General features: G+C 48.2%; 4 protein-coding genes and 1 non-coding gene across 5 annotated transcripts; 3 read left to right on the top strand and 2 right to left on the bottom strand.

Annotated features, from left to right (window-relative positions):
- Positions 1-10: 10 nt before the first annotated feature.
- On the top strand, positions 11-1,111 carry UHO2_06874 (putative 3-hydroxyisobutyrate dehydrogenase, mitochondrial precursor; the record flags this gene model as incomplete). Its single annotated transcript, XM_041557912.1, has 1 exon — positions 11-1,111. The coding sequence occupies one exon, from the start codon at positions 11-13 to the stop codon at positions 1,109-1,111; it is 1,101 nt and encodes a 366-aa protein (XP_041413846.1).
- Positions 1,112-1,368: 257 nt separating this feature from the next.
- On the bottom strand, positions 1,369-2,010 carry UHO2_06873 (uncharacterized protein; the record flags this gene model as incomplete). Its single annotated transcript, XM_041557911.1, has 1 exon — positions 1,369-2,010. One exon carries the CDS (start codon positions 2,008-2,010, stop codon positions 1,369-1,371), a length of 642 nt encoding a protein of 213 aa, XP_041413845.1.
- Positions 2,011-13,087: 11,077 nt separating this feature from the next.
- On the top strand, positions 13,088-15,292 carry UHO2_06872 (uncharacterized protein; the record flags this gene model as incomplete). Its single annotated transcript, XM_041557910.1, has 1 exon — positions 13,088-15,292. The coding sequence occupies one exon, from the start codon at positions 13,088-13,090 to the stop codon at positions 15,290-15,292; it is 2,205 nt and encodes a 734-aa protein (XP_041413844.1).
- Positions 15,293-15,681: 389 nt separating this feature from the next.
- UHO2_06871 (uncharacterized protein) lies at positions 15,682-16,197 on the bottom strand (the record flags this gene model as incomplete). The annotated part of the gene is made up of 1 exon (XM_041557909.1): positions 15,682-16,197. One exon carries the CDS (start codon positions 16,195-16,197, stop codon positions 15,682-15,684), a length of 516 nt encoding a protein of 171 aa, XP_041413843.1.
- Positions 16,198-21,758: 5,561 nt separating this feature from the next.
- On the top strand, positions 21,759-21,850 carry tRNA-Arg(ACG). Its single transcript has one exon. It is a non-coding gene; the product is annotated as a tRNA-Arg (tRNA).
- Positions 21,851-23,702: the final 1,852 nt, after the last annotated feature.

Below are 23,702 nucleotides of genomic sequence, written 5' to 3'. Positions count from 1 at the left end.
CTTCTTTACGATGCTGCCTACATCTCGACTCCTCATCAACCAAACGCTGCGACGATGCGCACCGCACGATCGATCGAAAACCATCGGCTTCATCGGTCTCGGAGCCATGGGTAAAGAGATGGCCAACAACCTCCTCTCCAAGACACTCTCTGCCAACAAGGACCCCGCTGTCACCTTTGTCGTGCACGATGCTTTCGAGCAATCCATCACCCGCTTCTTGACTGCAAACACTTTGCTTTTCTCGAATCGCAACATTCTTGCTGCCTCCTCACCCGCCGGGATCGCAAAGCTTTCGGGCACTATCGTAACCATGCTCCCATCTTCTCCACAGGTCAAGAGCGTCTATACGGAAGAGAATGGTATCTTGGAAGGTCTGGAATCGTTCAAGTTCACAAGTGCCGATGACGTCCAAGCAAAGACTCTTTGTATCGACTGCACCACTCTCGACCCCAAAGTAGCCGTTGACACCGCAGCGTTCATCAAAAACGCCAATACCAACGGAGCCTTCGACATGATCGATGCCCCCGTCTCAGGCGGTGTGGTAGGTGCAAATGCCGGTACGCTGAGCTTCATGGTTGGTTCCGACTCCACCGAAACTTTTGCTGCTGCTGAACCCCACCTCGCTCTGATGGGAAGCCGCGCGATTCACTGCGGCAAGAATGGAAACGGTCTCATCGCCAAAATCGCCAACAATCTCCTCCTTGGCATTTCTATGCTTGGCGTTACAGAAGCCATGCTTCTCGGGACAGCACACGGTCTGCCACCCAACGTTCTAGCTGGAATCATCAACACTTCCACCGGCAAATGCTGGTCAAGCGAAGTCAATAACCCTTGCCCAGGAGCACTGGAGGGGACAAAGTACAGTCCACCAGCAGACAGAGACTATCAAGGTGGATTCGCAGCAAGATTGATGGCAAAAGATCTGAAGTTGGCTATGAACACAGCGAAGTTAGAGGGTGTTCCAACACCACTCGGACAGCTAACGGCGAGTATTTATGAAGCACTGGGTGGTAATGAAGAGTATGGCGGAAAGGACTTTGCTGTTGCTTACAAGGCCTTGAGGGCTGCGTTGGGGAGGGAGGAGTTTAAGGGTGGACGTGAGGACGTTTAATCTCCGCGCAGTCCACATGTAGTATGTCAAAGTGGATACAACATACAAGTAGCTCTGAACTCAGGAACAGATCTCTTTCGCAGGCAATTACAAGCTGTACTGTGTGTTTGTAAGCGGCCCTGTCTTTGAGGGCCCGTAAATGCTAGAATTAGGTGTAGATATAAGTGGTGTGTGTATGCGTTTTAATGGTAGAAATACAGTCTTGGAGCATCTAGTGGCTCTTTGATTGGGTATCATCACACTCTCCATCGTCCAATCTAAACCCTCCTGAGAGTGAGACCGGTCTCCGCGGCCTGATTGAGATATGCTTGAAGCTCCCTTTGCCTGTTCTCTTCTTCCTGCTGCTCTTCCCTTGCTGTCCTTTGCACCAATGCATCGTAATCGCTCATCTTTGTTACTTGTCTCGAGATGGCGGGCGAAGTGTTTGCGCTCGAAGCAGCAGATGCAGGGTGTAGCGTTGCAAAGCCGTAATGTGATGTGAAGGAAGAGCGACGAGAGCTTGCTGGTGTAGAGAAAGCCGAGTCAGAATTTTTGCTCTTCTTGGAGTTTCGTCGCTTGGAGAACATCTTGAAAAAGTCCAAGTGCAGGTTAACATGTGGGATAGAGGAGTGGGTAGAGGGAGAGCTGGTTGGTGAAACGATCTCGTCGCACTCTGATGTGGAAGTTTGGAGGAGGGAAGATTCATTCACGTCCTTTCTGCGTTGGGAGTAGGTGCGAGATGGGAGTTTACAATGTGACGATGATGATGTCTGACTGCTAGAGGAAGCATGTGGGTGTGCAGAGGGAAGGAGGAAGACAGGCGAGAGGGATGCTGTGGCGCCCATGACGGGCGATGATGGTGCAGAGGAGCGCACTTCTTCCTCGTACAGGTCGCTGAATGTGAGGTATTGGTAGGGCATTGTGGCTGATTCAGTAGATTGGTACGAAATAGGATGTGGTCTTTGGGGAGAGGTCGTAATGATGATCGACTTGTAAGATAGACTATATACCCTTGAGCTGCTGCTAGTAATGGTTTGTATAGGAGGATGTGTCACGTAGGCGATGTGGCGAGAAGGTCTTCCGCCGGTGTATGGTGGTGATGGTAGGTAGGACAAGAGTGAAAGCTAGGTCTGTCGCTTCGGATATAGCTGTTTGTCTATGTGGTCGTGGGACAAGGTGTGGATTGAAAGCAAGCCGAGGACGGGACTCGATATGCTGTGAGTCATTGAAGGGTGGGTATGCTCAATGACTACTTGCCTGTTTGACGTGTCGACGATCCTTTCGCTTGGGAACACGGCGGGAAAAGTGTTTCCCGGTTTGTTGCAAGTTTTTCCATTTTCCGGCTCAGCTCTTAGGAAAAAGCGACTTTTTCGTTCATTCCTGACATCTCCGTGGAAGAGTAAAACAAATCGTCCGGTCGATCCCGTCAACCCCAGCCCACGGATATAGTGGCTTTTGTACTCTCCTCTCTTACACACCCTTACGTCCGAAGTGAATACACAATCCATCATCAACAACATACCAGCACTTACGATCGTGATCTATCCTACACAGATCGAAATTGGATGTTCGGTATCGAAAGTTTTATCCATCGGTGCCGATCGTCGAATCGGGTCGCACGACGTGGACACACACGCTTGCACGCCGGTCACTTCAGAAAACTCTGCACCCTTACATCAACTTCAACGCCAACAAGCAGGAAGGAACGATCCGAACACGCCCGAGCCGGACAAAGTCGTGTCGTGACAAAACTAACATTAAAAAAAATAAAAATAAAAAATAAAAATCGGACTTTGGCAAGTGTAAAAAGCCGAACGCCAGCCAAGCTACCGGCTATCGGTGCCAAAGTGGGGCCGGAAACCGGTGGAATGGACGACGATGATGACCTCGGTTGGGACCTCCGTCTACCGAGGACATCATTCGATTCAGAGGCAGGAAAGACGGGTTTTGAGACGTTTCTCAAAAGATGTCCATGGCGGAAGAAGTTGAATGAGGACAGTAGGGGGTTTCAATTGTTTTTTGCCCTCGAAAACTAGAGTATTCCAATACTCAAAAAAGCTCAGGAAATTGATGCCCTCAAATGTAAGCTGTGTTTTTAGAGGGTTAGTTTTCAAAGCCAACCAAGGGAGGGTAGTGTTGGCTGGAAAATGAAGCAGTTCCAGAATTCAAACCACCTTGTAGCTCCACCATCTTTGACACTCTTGTCACACAATCAAAGTAGATATAGCCATTCATATTGCCATTGCTATGTCTGCAAAGCCTGTTGAACATCCCCTGTATGCTGTGAGCTCTCTGCCTGCCACCTCTGCCTTTGTCTTCTTCATCGAGATTCACTTTGCCTGCTCTGCCAACCTTGGAGCTTGTTATATGTCACAGTTGTCATAGCATTCCTCCTTGATTTGGCCATGGTATCCTCAAATGATTTGCCATTAGCAACAAAGAGAGCACTGAACATCTCTTCCCTGAGATCCAGAGCCCAATCAGCATGGAACTTGTTCTTCTGATTTTGCAACATACCTTGAGTAGCATTAGCAATTATCTGCTTGTATTGTGCTTGATTGTCTTGTCACATAATCCTGCCTTCCTTGGTTGCTTGATGGTACAAAGGGAGACCAGATGTGACATCTGCAACATCTTCTTCAGAGAATGACTCCAAGAGGTAATTGGCCACATTGTCTGGATGATCATATCAACTTGCAAAGGTGTGAGTGACAATACATGCTTGAATAGTATATGCAGCCCTTTAGTGGTCTTCCTTGCAATAGAGATTGCTGTCATGGAAACTGCATGTCAAGGGTCTCGCACCTGAAACCTGATATCTGTAATAGAAATGCGTTTATTATGAATCCTGTCGAGATATGTGATAACGTGTTATGTATTATTATTTCTATTGAGGTATGTTGTAGAGAAGCCTCTTGTCAGAGGTTGCACACCCAAAACCTGATATCTGTGACAGGGACACATCTATTACAAAACCTGTCAAGATATGTGGTAATGTCTTGTGTATTACGATTCTTGATGAGATATGCAATAGAGATGCCTCTACTACTTTTCTTGCCTGAAGATGTAGTAATGGTTTTGCTATTGCAGGTTTTGACTAACTGCTGTGGACACTCTGTCCAGAGGTAGCTTGGCATGATCAATAACTGCTATAAACTGATATTAACACCAAGGTCTGGTGTGCTTGTGATTGCTGTTGTCAACATGAGTGTCCAGTGTGTCAACTGAGTGCTTGAGTGATCCCTGGACCACAGCAGATGACTGCCTTTGGTTCTATCTTTATCCAGACTGCTGGTTTGCTATGAACTGCCTTTGGACATCAGTGAGTGGTGATACAACACACATGCTACAATGGAAACAATCTACTTGATTGTGACTATGCTGACTGAAACTAATGTATACTTATGCTGAAGTGATAACTAGTTATGTATGGTGTAGAGTGGATGAGGATCCACTCAACCACTTATGATGAGATGGCATGGTCTATATATCTTTGCAGTGTCACCTGCAACTCGGCTCTGGCCCCCTCCCTCCAGAGGGCACCATCTGCATCCAGTACTGTGGCAGCAGTCTTTACCAATGTGCCCTCCACTGCTGAGCACTGCTTCTCCTGCTCCTGCATACAAGAGAGTCAGTATCATCTTGTTGCTGATAGGGGTTGCCCCACTTCATCCCAATGACAATGCACACCCCCCTTCATCCATCCACCTCCTGATTTCATCCCCATCTCCTTATGCTGATTTCATCATCATGGGGAGTCCCTACCTCATCCAGTGGCAACCCCAAATGTCCTTGCCACATAGTTTTATGCTGAATCTGTTGTACAATCATCCTTGCCCCTCATCTCCATGGAACATGTCATATAATCTTTGTTACTACAGATCCTGGCATAATTCATGATACCATCTTGGCTCTTGCCAATCCTGGTGAGATCTGCCATAGAGCTGTTTCTTCCACAGATCTTGGTAAATTCTTCTGCAAGTCCCATGATCTGCCTGATCCCTCGATTCCTGCACTACCTTCATATGAATCAATGGATCTTCCTGTTTTCTGCGCATCCAGGCCCATGACAGAGGAGTGCCTACGCCGCGCTCACCTGAGTGAAGAAGAGATGATCGAGCTCTCCCACTCAGAAGATCAGGTGGGAGGGGATGAATCCATGATAGGAGACCCACCCATGCTGACCCTGGCATCATGACCAAGTGATGACACCAAGGTCTGGTGTGAGTATTGATGATGATGAGGTTGATGGTGTTGGTGATAAGGTTGGTGGCGTCTGTCAGGGGTCTCGCGCCTGAAACCCAGGTCGGTCTGTCGAGATACTTGGTGACTATCGAACTGTGCGACAGCTATTGTCTCAGTATCGGTCTCGATGATCTAGTTGCTCAGTGACTATCAAGTTGCACGATGACAGCAGGTGGTGTTCATTGTATACACTATTGTAGGTTTCAGCTGACCTCTGTGGACACTCCATTCAGGGGTAGCTCGGCATGATCAATATCAATACATAGGTTATGATGACACCAAGGTCTGGTGTGAGTGTTGATGATGATGAGGTTGATGGTGTTGGTGATAAGGTTGGTGAGTGTTGATGATAATGAGGTTGATGATAATGAGGTTGATGATAATGAGGTTGATGGTGTTGGTGATGAGGTTGGTGGTGTCAACACGAGTGTCCAGTGTGTTGACTTGATGCTTGAAGTGATCCCCAGACTACAGTGGACTACTACCTTCGGTTCTATCTATATCTGGACTGCTGGTTTGCTATGAACCGTCTTCGGATGTCAGGTAGTGGTGATACAACACATGCACTACAATGAGGAGCAACCTTGATAGATTGCTACTATGCTGACTGAAACTAATATATACTTATGCTGAAGTGATAACTAGTTATGATGTGTGTAGAGTGGATGAGAATCCACTCGACCTTTGATGATGAGAAGGTATGGTTATATACCTCTTCACAGCATTGCCAGCGACGCTGCTCCTGCTCTCTCTCCAGAGAGTACCTTCTTCATCTAGTACTGTACAGGAGCCCCTCTAGCACTGCTCCTCCTCCTTGCTATCCTGCTTGCTTGGCACCCCTGTGTCATGGGCCTGGATGCTCAAGAAGCAGGAGGGTCACGGGTTCATATGGAAGGAGCACAGGTATCGAAGATCTAGTCGAGACCAGGAGAGAGCATGGTCATAGTGCAGTCTCCATGGGGACCATGGACTCCTACAGACTCACATGCAAAGGAGGGCCAAGCACAGCCATGAGGAGGACCAAGCTCAAGGAGCAGGCACAGCCACGAAGAGGACCAAGCTCAAGGAGCATGCAGATGGTTACTGTCATGGGCCTGGATGCTCAAGAAGCAGGAGGGTCATGGGTTCATATGGAAGGAGCACAGGTATCGAAGACCTAGTCGACACCAGTAGAGAGCATGGTCGTAGTGCAGTCTCCATGGAGACCATGGACTCCTATGGACTCACATGCAAAGGAGGGCCAAGCACAGCCACGAGGAGGACCAAGCTCAAGGAGCAGGCACAGCCACGAGGAGGACCAAGCTCAAGGAGCAGGCACAGCCACGAAGAGGACCAAGCTCAAGGAGCATGCAGATGGTTACCACTCAGGGGCTCGAGAGACAAGAGCCAAAGGAACTGTCACTGATCAAAGGAGGAGGAGCAGTGTCGAAGGAGTCGACACCAGGTCATGAGGAGGAGGAGCAGTGTCGACAAGAGGCACAGGGGTGCCAAGCAGGAGAGGCCCCTGAGCAGTACTCGATGAAGAAGGTACTCTCTGGAGAGAGAGCAGGAGCAGCATCGCTGGCAATGCTGTGAAGAGGTATATAACCATGCTTTCTCATCATCATAGGTCGAGTGGATCCCCATCCACTCTACTCACCATACAACTAGTCAATACTTTAGAAACACAAGTACTCATTAGTTACAGTCAGCATAGCAGCAATCTATCAAGGTTGCTCCTCATCGTAGTGTGTGTGTTGTATCACCACTACCTGACGTCCGAAGGCGCCCATAGCAGGTTAGCGGTCCGGATATAGATAGAACCGAAGGCAGTAGTCCACTGCGGTCCGGGGATCACTTCAAGCATCAAGTCAACACACTGGACACTCGTGTTGACGCCACCAACCTTATCACCAACACCATCAACCTCATTATCACCGACATCACCAATCTCATCACTAACACCATCAACCTCATCATCATCAACACTCACACCAGACCTTGGTGTCATCATAACATTGATATTGATCGTGCCGAGCTACCCCTGAACGGAGTGTCCACAGAGGTCAGCCGAAACCTACGATAGTATATACAACAAACGCCACCTGCTGTCACTGCACAACTTGATAGTCACCGAGTATCTCGAGACAATAGCTGTCGCACAGTTTGATAGTCACCGAGTATCTCGACAGACCGACCTGGGTATCAGGCGCGAGACCCCTGACACCCTGTGCCTCTTGAGCTGTGTCAACTCCTTCGACACTGCTCCTCCTCCTTGCTATCCTGCTTGTTTGGCACCCCTGTGCCTCCTGAGTGGTGTCGACTCCTTCGACACTGCTCCTCCTCCTCAGGACCTGGTGTCGACTCCTTTGACACTGCTCCTCCTCCTCAGGACCTGGTGTCGACTCCTTTGACACTGCTCCTCCTCCTCAGGACCTGCTTGCCAGTTCCCTATACACTGCTCCTTCTCCTTTGACCGGTGATGGTTCCTTTGACTCTTGTCTCTTGAGCCCCTGAGTGGTAACCATCTGCATGCTCCTTGAGCTTGGTCCTCTTTGTGGCTGTGCCTGCTCCTTGAGCTTGGTCCTCCTCGCATATGGGCTCAGTGCTCCTTTGCATGTGAGTCCATAGGAGTCCATGGTCTCCATGGAGACTGCACTACGACCATGCTCTCTACTGGTATCGACTAGATCTCTGATACCTGTGCTCCTTCCATATGAACCAGTGACCCTCCTGCTTCTTGAGCATTCAGGCCCATGACAGGTTCCAGGTTAATCTCACAAGGATCAATTGGAATCAGCTGGATCAGCATGCCTCAGCAAGTTGGCTGATATGAGCAAGTACCAGGAGATTCAGGAAGGAAGGTACTGGCATGAGAAGGAGAAGCATACAGAGATAACCACATGTAGGAGCAGGGGACCAAGCTTAGCATCACACAGATGGTTACTGCTTGAGGGGTGCATGTGTATAGCCACACAGGACCAAGCACAGGGGGTGACCACATGACCAAGGGGTTTGGTCACAAGGTCCAACAGGTGGCTAAGGGGATTCACAAGATAAGGATGGGAAGGTGGTTGCTGGTGAAGAGAGAAGGAAACAGTGAACAGATTGGTTAAACAAAGAGGAGGAGCTGTGTCAAAGGGGTTGTCACACATCATCAAGTGGAAAGGGAGTATGGAGGTGAAAGGACAGTGTTGCATAACCAGTATGCTGTGCAGATGGTAGGGGTGCAGCATCAATGGGATTGATACCAGTAGGAGAGACAGTGTCAAACAGGGGACAAAGGCCCCTCAAGAGGAATGGGATAGGTGTCACAGGTGACACCAATCAAATGCAGAAATACCCTCATTTCACCATAGCATATGAGTGGATCCTCATCCACTCTACATGCTACTTACTTACTTACTTACTTGACTCTTAGTTTTGTACCATTGCAATAGCAGTGCTCTTGCAATGACCCTCAAACATGTGTGTTGTATCACCATTAGGTGTCAACTGTAGGCAGTGTTCTTCAACACTTGCAGTCCAGTCCCTTGCTGTAGGCAGTGTTGCTCAACACCTGCAGTCCAGTTAGTTATTGTGGGTGGTGACTCACACCTGCAGTCCAGTAACTCACATCCTCTGTAGGCAATTAGCATATTGTGGTCCAGATGACATCCAAGAGCATTATCAACAGTACTGCAAACACTCATACTGTAGGGAGAGGGTATCACTCACTCTCCAACAAACAGTGTACATGCCATGCAACCTCTGAACAGAGTGTTCAAGGTGGTCAGCTGAGACTTACCAGTTGAAGATGTCTGGTTATGTTTTAAGTTGAAACATACTGAGTAGACCTTACTCAATCAACCCCATCTATACTGAACAAATAACACCCCAAACTAGTCTCTGGCACGCGACCGCTTACAAGGTGATCCCTGGACCGCAGTGGATGACTGCCTTCGGTTCTATCATTATCTGGACTGCAGGTTTCTATGAACCACCTTCGGACATCAGTGAGCAGTGATACAACACATGCACTATGATGGAAGCAATCTACTGAGATTGCAACTGGCTGACTGAATACTAATGTATACTTATGTGTAAGCTATAACTAGTAATATAAGGTGTAGAGTGGATGGAGATCCACTTGTCCACCTATGACAAGAAGGTATGATTATATACATCTTTACAGTGTCACCTGCAACACTGCTCCAGCTCTCTCTCCAGAGAGTACCCTCTTTGTCAAGTCCTACTTGTCCTGTGACATCGCTTCTGTCTTTTCTGAGCTGGGTGCCAACCTCTTCGACACTGCTCTTCCTCCTCATGACCTATATGCTGGTGTCTGTTACACAGCTCTCCTTCCTCCTAACTGGCAACTGTTTTCCCAACTCCTGTCTTGTGAACCCCTGAGTGGTGACCAGCTGCATGCTTCTGAGCTCGGTCCCCGTATTGGCAGAGCTTGGTGTAAGCGGTTGCGCGCCAGAGACTTAGTTTTGGGGTGTTATATTGAGTTTGATTGAGTAAGGTCTACTCAGTATGTTTTGCCTAAACATAACCAAACGTTGCCATCTGGTAAGTCTCAACTGACCACCTTGAACACTCCATTCAGAGGTTGCATGGCATGGACACTGGTCATTGGTGAGTGAGTGAAACACCCTCTCCTACAGCATGAGTGTTCATAGTACTGTTGATAATGCTCTTGGACATCGTCTGGACCACAATATGCTAATCGCCTACAGAGGATGTGAGTTACTGGACTGCAGGTGTGAGTCACTGCCTACAATAACTGACTGGACTGCAGGTGTCGAGCAACACCACCTACAGCAAGGGACTGGACCACAAGTGTTGAAGAACACCACCTACAGTAAGGGACTGGACTGCAAGTGTTGAAGAACACTGCCTACAGTTGAGAACTGGACTGCAAGTGTCTGAAAGACACTGCCTACAGTTGACACCTAATGGTGATACAACACACATGTTTGAGGGTCATTGCAAGAGCACTGCTATTGCAATGGTATGAAACTTAAGAGTCAAGTAAGTAAAGTAGATAGAGTAAGTAGAGTGGATGAGGATCCACTCATATGCTATGGTAGAATGAGAGTATTTATGCATTTGATTGGTGTTGCCTGTGACACCTATCCTGCTCCTCCTGAGGGGCCTTCATCCCCTTTTTGACACTATTGTCCTGCTGGCATCAATCCCATTGATACTGTGCCCCTACCATTTGCATGGTGTAAGGGTTATGCAACACTGCCCTCTCACCTTCATGCTCTCCTTCTGCCTGATGATGTGTGATGACCCCTTTTGACACAGCTCCTTCTTGACCTTGTCTTGTGAATCCCTTTAGCCTCTTGTTGAACCTCATGACCAAACCCCTTGGTCATGTGGTCACTTCAACACAGCTCTTTCTCAACCTTATCTTGTGAATCCCTTTAGCCACTTGTTGAACCTCATGACCAAACCCCTTGGTCATGTGGTCACCCCTGTGCTTGGGCCTGTGTGACTTTATGCATGCACCCCTCAAGTGGTAACCATCCACATGATACTGAGCTCGGTTCCCTGCCACCTCCTATGGTTATCTCCAAGTGCCTCTCCTTCCGATGCCAGTACCTTCCTTCCTGAGTCCACTAGTACTTGCTTGTATCAGCTGACTTGTTGAGGCATGCTGATCTGACTGATTCCAACTGATCCCCATGAGATTAATCTGGAACCCTGGGGTTTGATTGATCTTGTAATTCATATGCACTGCCAACCCGATTAATCTCATTGATTCCTGATGGTTCAGCACTGATCAATCTGGCACTCCCTTCATATATTGATCCATTGTGCACCCTTCATATACTGCTCTGTTGCACGACATTCCCATGACTGCTGTTGATCAATTTGGCGCACTCTCTTGCGCTATCCTTCTGACCCTGTGACACTTGGTCCTCCTCGCATGTGAGTTTGTCATATGATCATCCTTGCCACTGATCTCTGTGGAATCTGCTATAAGATCTCTTCTACTACTGATCTCGGTGGGGTTTGTGGTACCATCCTTGCTCATGCCAATCTTGGTGAGATCTGTCATAGAGCCATTTCTGCTACAGATCTTACTGAACTCTGCTGCAAATTCCATGATCTGCCCGATTCCTTGATTCCTGTGCTCCCTTCATATGAGCTGACAGATCTTCTTACTTCTTGCGCATCCAGGCCCATGACACAATGCACTAATGGTGTGCATGGCCCTACAAACCTCATCACCATCCTTATGTATATACCAAGAGTGCCCCTGATGTTTCTCCACCAGCAGAGGAAAAGCAGTATTGGAGCTAACTGGAACAGTTCAAGACCATCCAGCTCACATACTTGCTGACACTGGCACTGGTTTGTGTATAGTTTCAGATTTGTTTGTCAGTAAGTACCAAATACCCACAAAACCCACAAAAACAAGATTGATACATGGTGTCACCAGACACCAACTTGCCATCAACAGTTCAGCAACAATACAAGTTGCTATTGGCAAGCACCGACTTGGAGCCGTAGAAGTCTCGGTGGCTGACACCGCCAACTACAATCTCATATTGGGATACTCCAAACTAAGGGGGCTCAGGCACCCTAGTGTTACGTTTTTTGGGTCGAGTGTTAGCAAGTGTGCGCTCAAACAACAAAATTGCGCCAGAAATCTCTGCTGGAAATATGCAAATGCTTCGAGCAGATCTACCGGATGTTGCTGAGCGTCCACATCCATTGCATGCTTGTCCTTCTGCCCCAGCCTTTGCTCACACCATGGTGTGCCTCGCTGCTTGATCTGTCACACACTTACATCCTCGTTCTTTGAGCAGTATCAGGTCAGCTCTGTCTGGCTATAGAGGCTGCTATCCCTTGCGACTGATTGAAAGCGAAGAGCAGAATCAGGGGACCAAAGCCAAGCACATGCTTCTACAAGGCGGATAGCCGGCATCTCAACTCAGCATAATCAGCGCAGAGGATGGCACCGTAGTGAAAGGAAGGCAGAGAACCATTCAGAAGCGTGCATTCACGGCAGCTTAGCGGAGTCTTCGGCTCTTGCTCGACAAGGTATCGTTTGCGCTAATCAGATAAGAATGGCTGTCATGATACCGCGTGACTCATCGGAGCTTTTCAACACGGACTGCGGCATCAGACAAAAGCCTATCCACCCCTTCCCCGCGCTTGCAGGCTGCTCGAGCTTGGAGAGAGAGAGCGTGAGAAAAGAGTGCCGCCAGAGAGGGGTGACAAGTCTATGTTCTTCAGGCAAGCGAGGAGGGGGCCAATCAGATAAGTTCATTCAGAATGACCGTCGCTTCAGCTAACAGAGTGCAAATTCTAATCTGATAACCAGAATTCCACAGCCGAACTGCCAGAGAAGCCTCTCGAGATCGTGGATCGAGGCACTTGGCCGGTCTCTTAAGTCCACACGGCTGACTAGCACGCGAGGAGGCACGAGGATTGCTCAGCCCTATCTCACTTTTCCTTTGCATCCTTAGCAGCTGCTATCTTCCATCATCACCTAGCAATCTGCTGAAGCTACCACCATCACATACTCTGCCCACCATCACACACTCTGCCCGCCATCACTAACATCAGCGACAGCTTTCACTCGTCCTGACATCTATCGCGGAAGAACCAATCCTTCGACAGTATCATTGGCGTTAATAGAGCAAATCGCTCTGGCTACTAGATCTCAGGCTACATCCAACCTCATCTACCTGCTGATCTGCTGATGCTCATTTCTCCAAACACATCACTTTAAGTATCAGCGACTAGCGTATCGCCACGTCGTCGCCAGCCATGGCATCGATACTCCCCTCCCCAGGGCCTTCCAGCTCCTCGCTAGCTGGACAACGCAACATTGCCCAACGTCCCCTAGCAGCTTCCTCATCCAATCTCAAGCCAGCTCCTTCCACCTCCAAGTCGCAATCATCACGACTTGCGCCCACCGCACCAGCACCACCCTCTCCATCGAATGTGAAGCCAGCACCTCTTGCACCTGTCCTGTCCGCATCTCCATCTGCCTCGTCATCATCCCCCACCAGCACCGCTTCCATCGCCAAAAAGGACAGCACCGGTCCTCTTGTCCAGCCTTCCAAAGAATGGGTCCTTCCCGCACGAGCCAAACCCGGTCGCAAGCCATCCGAAACGGAGCCTCTCACCAAACGTAAAGCTCAGAACCGTGCCTCTCAACGGGCCTTCCGCGAGCGCAAACAGTCGTATCTCGCTGATCTTGAAGCCAAAGTTGCTGCTTACGAGGCAGCTGAGATCGATCGCAGTGTCGAGATCCAGAGAGTTGCGCAGAAGCTGAGAGTCGAGAATGAGGCTTTGCGCAAAGAAGTCGGCAGCTGGAAGGAGAAGTTCATGCAGTTGGAGAGGTTCTTGTTACAAGCAAAGGCGAACGGCAGTAAGCTGCCCGGTATGGTCCTTACTCCTAGTGTGAAGAGTGGACCCGGATGCAAAGCACCTGCACATGAACGAGCTGCACCAAAGAAGGGCGTACTTGTGGTGCCAGGTGGAAAGGATGGCAAGGCGAAGGAGAAGAGCAGCGGCGCGGTTAGGTTTGCTGATGCTGTGCAGCCTAGCACGAAGATACAGGAGGATGCTGTGATGGAGAGCAAGCAGTCTTCGGCGGCTGTTTCGCTGCCGTTGCGACGCAGACCATTGCACTCTAACCCGACGACACCCATCGATGCGACACCGCCTGTCGAGCCTGTCGCCGATGCTCCTGTTCCCGCTGTTGCGAAGCCACTCACAGCGCGCAAAGAGCCCAAGCCTCCTCTGTGGTCCTTCGAGACTCCAAAAACGTCCTCACCACCTGCACCTCCTTCCATCACTACTACTACTGCGTCTGTAGCAGACAAACCAGCTTCTCTGCTTTCACCATCGCTCCTGCCGGATGGTGGTCACCTCTCCATCGGCGGCGGATGTGGGTTCTGCACTGAAGCCTCACCATGCGTCTGTGCAGATGACTTTCTCGATTTTCCTTCCACAGCCACCTCTTCTCAACCATCTCACATTGCCGTGCCTAGCGATGTCCCTTCCGCACTCCCTCTCCCCAAGCGCACCTCCGCTGCTTCCTCATCCTCAAGCACATCAGAATCCTCCCGCCGAATGTCAATCGGCTCTCTTACCCACGCAAACGACATTGCTCTTTCCCACCGTAAACGGTCCAGCAAGCTCTGGTACACCGTCGCTCAACCCTCTCCTCCTTCGCCGCCTCGTTCCCTCTCTCTTTCGATCAGGTCAAAGAGCACAGGTGGGAAGAAACTCTGGTCTCTCACCGAACCCGCTCCCTTTCCCGACGAACCAGTCTGTACAGGTGATCCAAGCACATGTGGCGCATGTTCGACCGACCCCGGTCTAGCTGCTTTCTGCGAAGCCGTCACCACAGCCACTTCTACCACCACAGCCACTTCTACCACTCCAGCCACTTCACCAACGCGACCTGTCATGATGCCTTCTGGCACCCTTCCCATCTCTTCCACCTCTCCGTACTCCACAGCCTCCCTCAGAGGCGAGACCATCCCCTCGGCCTGGCGCCAGATACGATCGCACCCACGCTTCTCACAGTGGCAAGGCGGGCTAGACCTGCTGGCAGAGGTGGTCAGCAAGAGGAGCGGCAACGTCAAATCCCCCATGCTTCCTCATGTCGCCGTGGGAGAGAAGAGAGGCAGGGAAGCAAGTGTAGAGATCGAGCCAAGTAGGAACGGTGCTGCAGTTGCGACGAGTAACGATAGAGCCACTTCCAAACCTGTTCTCCTTCACACAGCTAGCGAGGGAATCGTTCATGCTTTGCCTACAAGGGCGAAGCAGGAGGAAGGAGAGGAAGAGGAGAGGGAAGAAAAGAGGAGAAGGATCGTCATCGATCGAGAAGCAGTGCAGGAAGCGTTGGCGTTGCTGGATGCTGGTACGGCAGCTCAGCCAAGATCAAGTAGTGCGAAAGAGGAACAGCCTTGTCCTTGTCCCTGGAGGCCTGGTGATAAGCGCTCTTCTCCGCCCTGATTCTCATTCTAGCATCCGATTCATTTGGTTGTACTGTGTATGTATTGCATTGATTTCATCTTCATGAACGAGCTTTTTATGAATCAATGAAAGTGCTTACACGGAAGTCTCAAAGGAGACCAAGGAGAAGGTCTCCACCCTACACGATATCTAGCCTCCTCTCTTACGTTGGAAAGTCTCCGGGTGTCGGTGGGAAACCTGAACTCGTCCCCCCTCTCTCCTTCGAAATTATGAGTGAAAGTGAAACTGCGCATACTCGGACTGTCCCCTCCATCTCCCGCCACTCTGCTTTCTTCGATTCCAGCTCGGCTCAATCTTGGACAATTAGGCAAGACCTCTGTCTCTTTTCCCCTCTAAACCTTCGCCGCCGCACCATTAGGCTTCTTCAGTCAAGGAGACAACCCATCACCACCTCTCATCCTTCCTCTCGGCGTGTTGACATCGATACTCACATCCAAGTATTTTTTCAACCTGAGCGAGAACAGATCCTCACCTCCCGCCGATTTTCGTGCAGCTTCGGCGGTGAATTTAGCTTTTGTCCATAGGCCCAGATCTCTTCTCTTCCCCTCGTCTATGCGGAGCGGGGAAGTAGAAGCAGAAGGGGGAGTATTGAATCCAGTATACAAGATAAACCCGTCTTCTTGAGGAACAGAGAATCTTTCACTTCCAGCACGAGCCGATGTCGAAGTACGAGACGCTGTCTCGGAAAGGTTAGTAGAGAGGAACTTGGAGCGCAGTCGTCGGAGGACTGCTCTCAGACCTTTACCCCAGCCGCTTGCATCGAGAAATTTGGGTGGGTGAGAAGAGAGCTCTTCAACAGTTGATGATGAAAAGCGGCCCGTTCTGACGGCTGAGGCCAAGGTAAGGGGGGCGAGGAGGAGGAAGAAGAGATGAAGAAGTCTCATTGCGAAAGATAATGAAAATATTGTTGTGCAGACAACGGGAAGTAAAGACATCCTAGCTGGTCTATATATAGCATGCAGGAGATGATAGGAACGGGGCTGGCCCAACAATCCTCGGACACCCGTCACCTTCCATTACCAGGACCGGAGCGTGGTATGAACGAGCGCGCGATTGCGGCGAACCCCTACCGAGGTTCGGTCAGTAAAGATCAGTAATGGCTCACATCAGTACTGCCGAGAGATGAAGCTGATACGCTGGCAAAACTAGCTCGATGCGGGATCAAGTTGCAAATTGGCGCGGGCCAGGACGGGTAGACCTCCTCAGCTGTACGAACTCGATCGTCGATGCTGTACACATTCAATCCACACCTCGAGCTTACCACCATCGTAGCGATGCAAGCTGAAGGTCCGTCGAAAAGTCATCCTGAGCTGCATGCAAGATCGATAGTGTTACAATCTTGTGAATTGAGATGGCTGATGCTTGACATTGGAGCTTGTGCATAATTGCTGTCGTTTGTCGATGTCCTCTGTGTGTTAGTTGAAGATGCGTCGGCACCACAACGGGATAACGGGGTCCGCGGAGCGTAAGCAAGACCTAAATGAATGTCTAATGGGAAAAGCTGCACACAGTCAGAAATTCATGTGGGATGCACATGCATTGCCATGATGACACACATTGGATAACAACTCAGGGGTGACCAAGAGTGGTGACTCATCATGGATAAACATGGGATTGGAAGCAACCATCAGATATATATACATATGTTCATGCATACAGTAGCATACAATTTTAGATGACAAGTATTCAAGAAGTTATATGCCTGTGCAGTTGAGCTTGCAAGTAGCTCCGATCAGTCACATTTCACTTGCCATCTTCAACTGATTAAGAGTCTGAAGCTCTCCTGACTGAGGTAACTGGGAACCCTTTGTCGCCATGACAGACAACACTGAAATACAAGCAGGTGCAAGTAAAGCCAAAGGAGGTAGAAAGGGTAAAGCTCCTCAACCACAAGTTCCCAATAATGATGCCACCAACGAAACTGAAATTGAAGTGACCGATGAAGAAACTGATTCTGATTCTGATCAAAACAGCAGCAGCAAATGATACAACTTTCACACTCTGGTGAAGCTCCTCGAGCCAGTGCCCAAGTTGACATCACAAAGCTACTATAGTTGGAATGTCCACATCAAGTCTTTTCTTCAATCTGTCCCCCATGCCATGAAACACCTTGAGGGAACATATGACAAGAACTACCCCAAGTGGAATCATGCATTCGATGATGCCCTCACAAATGCAGTATGTGGCACTATTGACACCACTGGGGAATACAACATCAACTGTCTAATCCTTGACATCATTAGGGAACACCACACTTTCCACCAGATCTGGAAGAAGATTGAAAATGGATTGACCAATGAAGCCATCATAACCTCACATTGAATTGCCCTCATAGCCCAGCTAGGTGAGCTCAGAATGTACAATTCCGATGTCCAGAAGCTCATCCAGGAGATTAGGACAATCCAGACAGAGAGCAGTTTACTGGGAAAACCATTTGCAGATGACACCTTGTTTTTGACCCTACAGAAGTGCACTATCCGCCACCCTGTGTATAAAAAAACAGTTGCCACCATCAGTCAACTCACTTTCAATGCACTTGCTACAACCCTAACTATCCGACAATCAGTGGTTGAGAATTATCCCACCCAAAAGATTGACCCTCACCAGGCTAGTGCCAGAGTCGCTGGCAGCAACAACCAAGAGGAACCAGCTGCAAAGGACAAGAAGGATGAAGACAATGCCAACACCAAAGTTAGTGTTCAACCTCGAAAGCTCTGGTGCTGGGTCTGCAAGTGACTGGGACACAGGATTAGCCAGTGTGACACTACAGTAACCATCCTGGAGAATTCTCCCCTAGCCAAGACCAAATAGGAACCATGGTGCTCCTTTGCACCGAGTTGGCAGAGACCCCCTGGCTCTAAAAGAACCCCTCACTGGATCTTAGACTCAGGGGCCAGTTATCATATGGTTAATATTTACAGTATGCTCATCAATCCTAAAACTTGCCGAAAACATGTATTCACAGCTGGAAGTAAAGTTTTAGAAGCAACAGCTATTGGAGATGCCAGCATATCAACAAGTAATGGAGATGTACTACTCCATCATGTACTATATGTTAGGCATCTCAATATTAACCTTTTGTCAACCAACTCATTAACAGATGAAGGAGCATGAGTGAAATTGGATTCCACCAGTGGGCAAATACACTTAGTGAACAGTACACTACTCAAGATGACCAAGAATCATGAGCAAGGACTTTTAGAGTTCCAAGGTGATGCATGGCAAGAGAATGCAATGATCACATCAACATCATTATTTGAGGATGTTAATGAAGATTTTGAGCAGATAGAAAGCAAAACCAGGATATCTAAGCAACAACTATGGCATGAGCACCTAGGGCACCCAGGTCAAGATAAGACAAGGGCCATTACCAACCTTTTAAAGGATAAGAACATGGCTGAATTGGATCTGGATATGACCCAAACATGTGAGCAATGCATCCAATCCCAGAGTATGACAGCTTGAATGGGACAAGGTAGTGGTGAGAAATCTGTCTCCCCACTTGACCTCATCCATATCAACTTGATAGTTGACTCCTCGCATGCAGCAGAATATACATGCACACTGGTATTGGTTGATGACCATAGCAAGTACATGTATGTGCAGCCCTTATTACAGAAGAGCCATGTGTTCTCCAAACTCCAAGCCATAGTATCATACCTCGAAACACAGATGGGAAAGAGACTGAAAGCCATATGATCAGACCAAGGAATGGAGTGGTGAAGCAATGATGCACTTGACTGGGCATATGATAAAGGTATAGAATGGCAGATGAGAGTTGGGTACAACAGCAAGCAAAATGGATGTGTGGAAAGAATGAACAGAAGTCTAGGAGAAAAGATGAGAATGCTACTCATGCAGAGGAAACTGCCAAGAAGCTTCTGGCTGTATGCAATCCAGGCTGCAGCATTCAAAATAAATCTCACACCCAATGTTGATGGTGAGTTCCCATACCAAGTCATGTTCGGGAAGTCACTGGAGCAGCTCATAAAGTTCTTATGGGTTTTTGGATGTTTAGCATGGGTTAACATCCCTAAAGTTAAAAGAGACAGCAAGAGGTTGGACCAACAAGCAGTGGCAACCATATTCCTGGGATACAGTTTGGAAAGAAGAGGGTGGCTCTTCTATAGTCCAGACTATAACCCAAACATATTCTGGAGCAACTCTGTGAAGTTCATGGAAGTCAAGTGCTGGTCTGACAGAACAGAATGGTGCCCAACAAGAATGCAGTCACCACCAGTGCTAGCAGACAAGGCAGACCTCAGTGACTTAGGGTACACAAACGAAAATCTATTCAATGAAAGGGAAAGAGAGCCCCATGATGAGCATTTGGATATGAATGCAATCAATGAACCAAATGATGAAAAGGACTCCATTGAGGATATGGCAAAATATACAAAGAATGAGACTGACTCTGGAATACAGGCTGGTGACCCAATTCTTGGACTCACAGCAATGAGCCATGATAGACAGAGGAACCTGGATCTGACTGTAAGTGAAGCTTTATCTGGAGAAGACAAGCAACATTGGAAAGAAGCAATGCATAAGGAGTTGGATGGACTTAGAGCCATGGGCACATGGGAAATCACCAACCTTCCAAAGGGGATGAATGCCATCAACACATGTTGGGTTTTAAAAATCAAGATGGATGTAGATCTGATCCTGACAAAATTCAAAGCAAGGCTGGTAGCTCGAGGGTTCATGCAAAGACAAGGAATTGATTATACAGAGGTGTTTGCACCTGTGGCACCTATCCAATCTATCCGAGGAGTCCTAGCCATAGCAACTGTGCAAGATTGGGAGGTAGACTGCATTGATGTCAAACAAGCATATCTGAATTTGATGCTACACCATGACATGTTCTTGAAGCCACTGATTGGGACCAAGATCCCTCCAGGAAAGCACCTAAAGCTAATCAAGGGACTGTATGGGCTAAAACAATCAGGCAGAGAATGGAACTTGGAATTGGACTCACATTTGTGAAGTATGGGTTTTTACTGCATGCCAAGTGCACCTTGTCTGTACTCAAGAGGGACCAGGAATAATCTAACTATTATTACAGCATATGTGGATGACATGCTTATAGCATCCCCCAGCTGAAAGGAGATAGATCAAACTAAGAAGGAGATAATGGCTAAATGGGGAACAGAAGATAATGGGCCAGTGAGAGAGTTTCTGGGTGTATGCATAAACTGAAACAGGGCAGAAAGGAGGATGTCACTTGACTTATCAGCCTACATAAGAGCCATGGTGAACAAGTGGTTACAAACGACCAGTCAGAAGTCCTGGGTACCAATGCAAGGAACAGTGAGTTTGACTGGAGAAGATAAATGTAACCCAGTAGAAGCCAAGCGATACCAGGAGTTAGTTGGACAACTACTATGGGTTTCGAATACCACATGCCTGGATATATCATTCACAGTAGGGATACTGGCAAGATACATGTCAAACCCAACCAATGGGGCATGGAGGGCAGCCATCCATCTGCTTAAGTACCTGAACCAAACCAGTGAGTATAAACTCATATTTGGAGACCAATTGAACAAGCATTCAGGACATGCAATCATTACATACATGGATGCAAATTGGGCATCAGACCCAACAAACAGACAAAGGAGCACCTCAGGAGCTGTAACATATGTGCATGGGTGTCCCATCAGCTGGAAATTGCACATCCAAAAGTGTGTGGCATTATCAGCCATGGAAGCTGAATTCGTTGCTGCCTCAGAGGCAGCAAGAGAAGCACTATTCTTCTCCTATCTCCTCAGGGATCTAGAGGCAGGAACGATCCAGCCAACCTTACATACTGACAGTCAAGGATGTATTCAAGTGAGTAAGGACCCAGCAAAACATTGGAAACTGAAACACATAGATACCAGGTATCACTTTGTTAGGGACCACATACAGGATGGGGAAATAGCAATCAAATTTGTTGGAACAGTGAACAACGTGGCAGACATCTTAACAAAGCCACTAAAAGGGTTGACAACATCTCAGCTAGCACAGTCGTTGGGACTTGAGATGCTGTCAAAGGGGGGAGTTGAAGATGCATTGGCACCACAATGGGATAATGGGGTCTGTGGAGCATAAGCAAGACCTAAATGAATGTCTAATGGGAAAAGCTGCACACAGTCGGAAATTCATGTGGGATGCACATGTGTTGCCATGATGACACACATTGGATAACAACTCAGGGGTGACCAAGAGTGGTGACTCATCATGGATAAATGTGGGATTGGAAGTGACCATCAGATATATATACATATGTTCATGCATACAGTAGCATACAATTTTAGATGACAAGTATTCAAGAAGTTATATGCCTGTGCAGTTGAGCTTGCAAGTAGCTCCGATCAGTCGTGTTTCACTTGCCATCTTCAACTGTGTTGTCGTGCGGTAGCCGGCATTTTGTTTTATACAATGCTATAATAAAGCAACGTAAAATGGCCGGTTGGCCCAATGGTAAGGCGTCTGACTACGATCTTAATCGAGTGATAAGTTATCAGGAGATTCTGGGTTCGAGCCCCAGGCTGGTCAATTTTTTGCCAAATTTCCGCCCACACCTTTCAAATTGTGGTGGGGTCGAATTTTTTTTTTGTTTTATATACTTCATATCACTAAATTGCTGCTGCGACTCAATTGACAGCTACTACATGTACATCCATACCAGTGGGTTGGCCGATTAAATTTTGCTCACAGCTCCGTGAATCAATCCTAAAGCTTGGCAAAGCAGATTGATCATTATTCGAGAGGTTGCTTGGGTGAGTCATCGAAGCCGCGGCTCACGAGCAGGCGTATTGCATGAAGCGACACAGTTTAGACGCAGTGAAGACGGTGGAGGAAGGTAATCGACATTGCAGAATCATTATGAATGAACAGATAAACTTGAGGCATTGCTCGTAAGCGTTAAGGAAGAGACATTGGAAGGGCAAACAATGTCGTTGCGGTAGAAAAAGACTAACCCGTAGTGTCTCGAGCAGATGGCTAGTTTGAAGCAGTATGACTACTTGCTAAAGGCCCTGTAGAAGCGCTGATCATCATGGTCTGGAGCCTGGACCCTTTTGTTGCCGAACAATCCACTTCCTCTGTGCGAAGGAGGCTGGTTTTGAAGTGAAAACACATGACTGCTCAATGTATTTCTGACTTCTGCAAACCTCACTCCATGTCACCACCTGTCAACTCCCACCAACACTCAACACCACCCACCAATGCTCTCCATCCCACTCAATAGCAGCATGCAGCCACACATGCCACATCACCCATTCACACACACAGAGACCAATGTAGAAGCATATATAGTTCATGATGTCACTTTGTACTTAGCCTTTAAAACAATAACAATTTTGCCACTTGCTTGTCCACCCCAACTGTGTTTCCTCAACAGATTAAGAGTCTGAAGCTCTACTGTGGGAACGCTGCCCCACTTCGCCACACTGTCTGACCCATATCCTCACCTGCCTCCACTGCCCAAAGAAAGGGCCTGCCTTCGCCAAGCCCAACAATTCAGCATGCCCCCATGCATCCACAACTCCGATGCCAAGAGCAGCAAACTATCTGATCCCCTGCCCAAAGAGAGGGCTCCCAAGGCACCACACTGGCAAATGGTGCTTGGCACAGACACCCCCTCATGCTATGACTCTGACAACAATGATGACGAGGGGGACAACATGCATTACAACATCAACACCATTAACAACTTAAACCCCAAAACACTCAGAGGCATATGTCAGGGGTCTCGCGCCTGAAACCCAGGTCGGTCTGTCGAGGTACCTGGTGACTATCAAACTGTGTGACAGCTATTGTCTCAGTATTGGTCTCAACAAGTTAGTTGCTCGGTGACTATCAAGTTGTGCAATGACAGTGGGTGGTGTTTGTTGTATATACTATCATAGGTTTCGGCTGACCTCTGTGGACACTCTGTTCAGGGGTAGCTTGGCACAATCAATATCAATATGTAGGTTATGATGACACCAAGGTCTGGTGTGAGTGTTGATGATGATGAGGTTGATGGTGTTGGTGATAAGGTTGATGGTGTTGGTGATAAGGTTGGTGGCATCAACACAAGTGTCCAGTGTGTTGACTGATGCTTGAAGTGATCCCCAGACCACAGTGGACTACTGCCTTTGGTTCTATCTATATCCAGACCACTGACCTGCTATGGGCCACCTTTGGACATCAGGTAGTGGTGATACAACACATGCACTATGATGAGGAGCAACCTTGATAGATTGCTACTATGCTGACTGAAACTAATATATACTTATGCTGAAGTGATAACTAGTTATGATGGTGTAGAGTGGATGAGGATCCACTTGACCTTTGATGATGAGAAATATGGTTATATACCTCTTCACAGTGTCGCCAGCGACACTGCTCCTGCTCTCTCTCC

This window comes from Ustilago hordei, assembly GCF_900519145.1.
Source record: "Ustilago hordei strain Uho2 genome assembly, contig: UHO2_contig_21, whole genome shotgun sequence".
NCBI classification, from domain to species: domain Eukaryota; kingdom Fungi; phylum Basidiomycota; class Ustilaginomycetes; order Ustilaginales; family Ustilaginaceae; genus Ustilago; species Ustilago hordei.
Note: the sequence above shows the minus strand (reverse complement) of the source record. Positions and strands in the feature narration are given on the sequence as shown.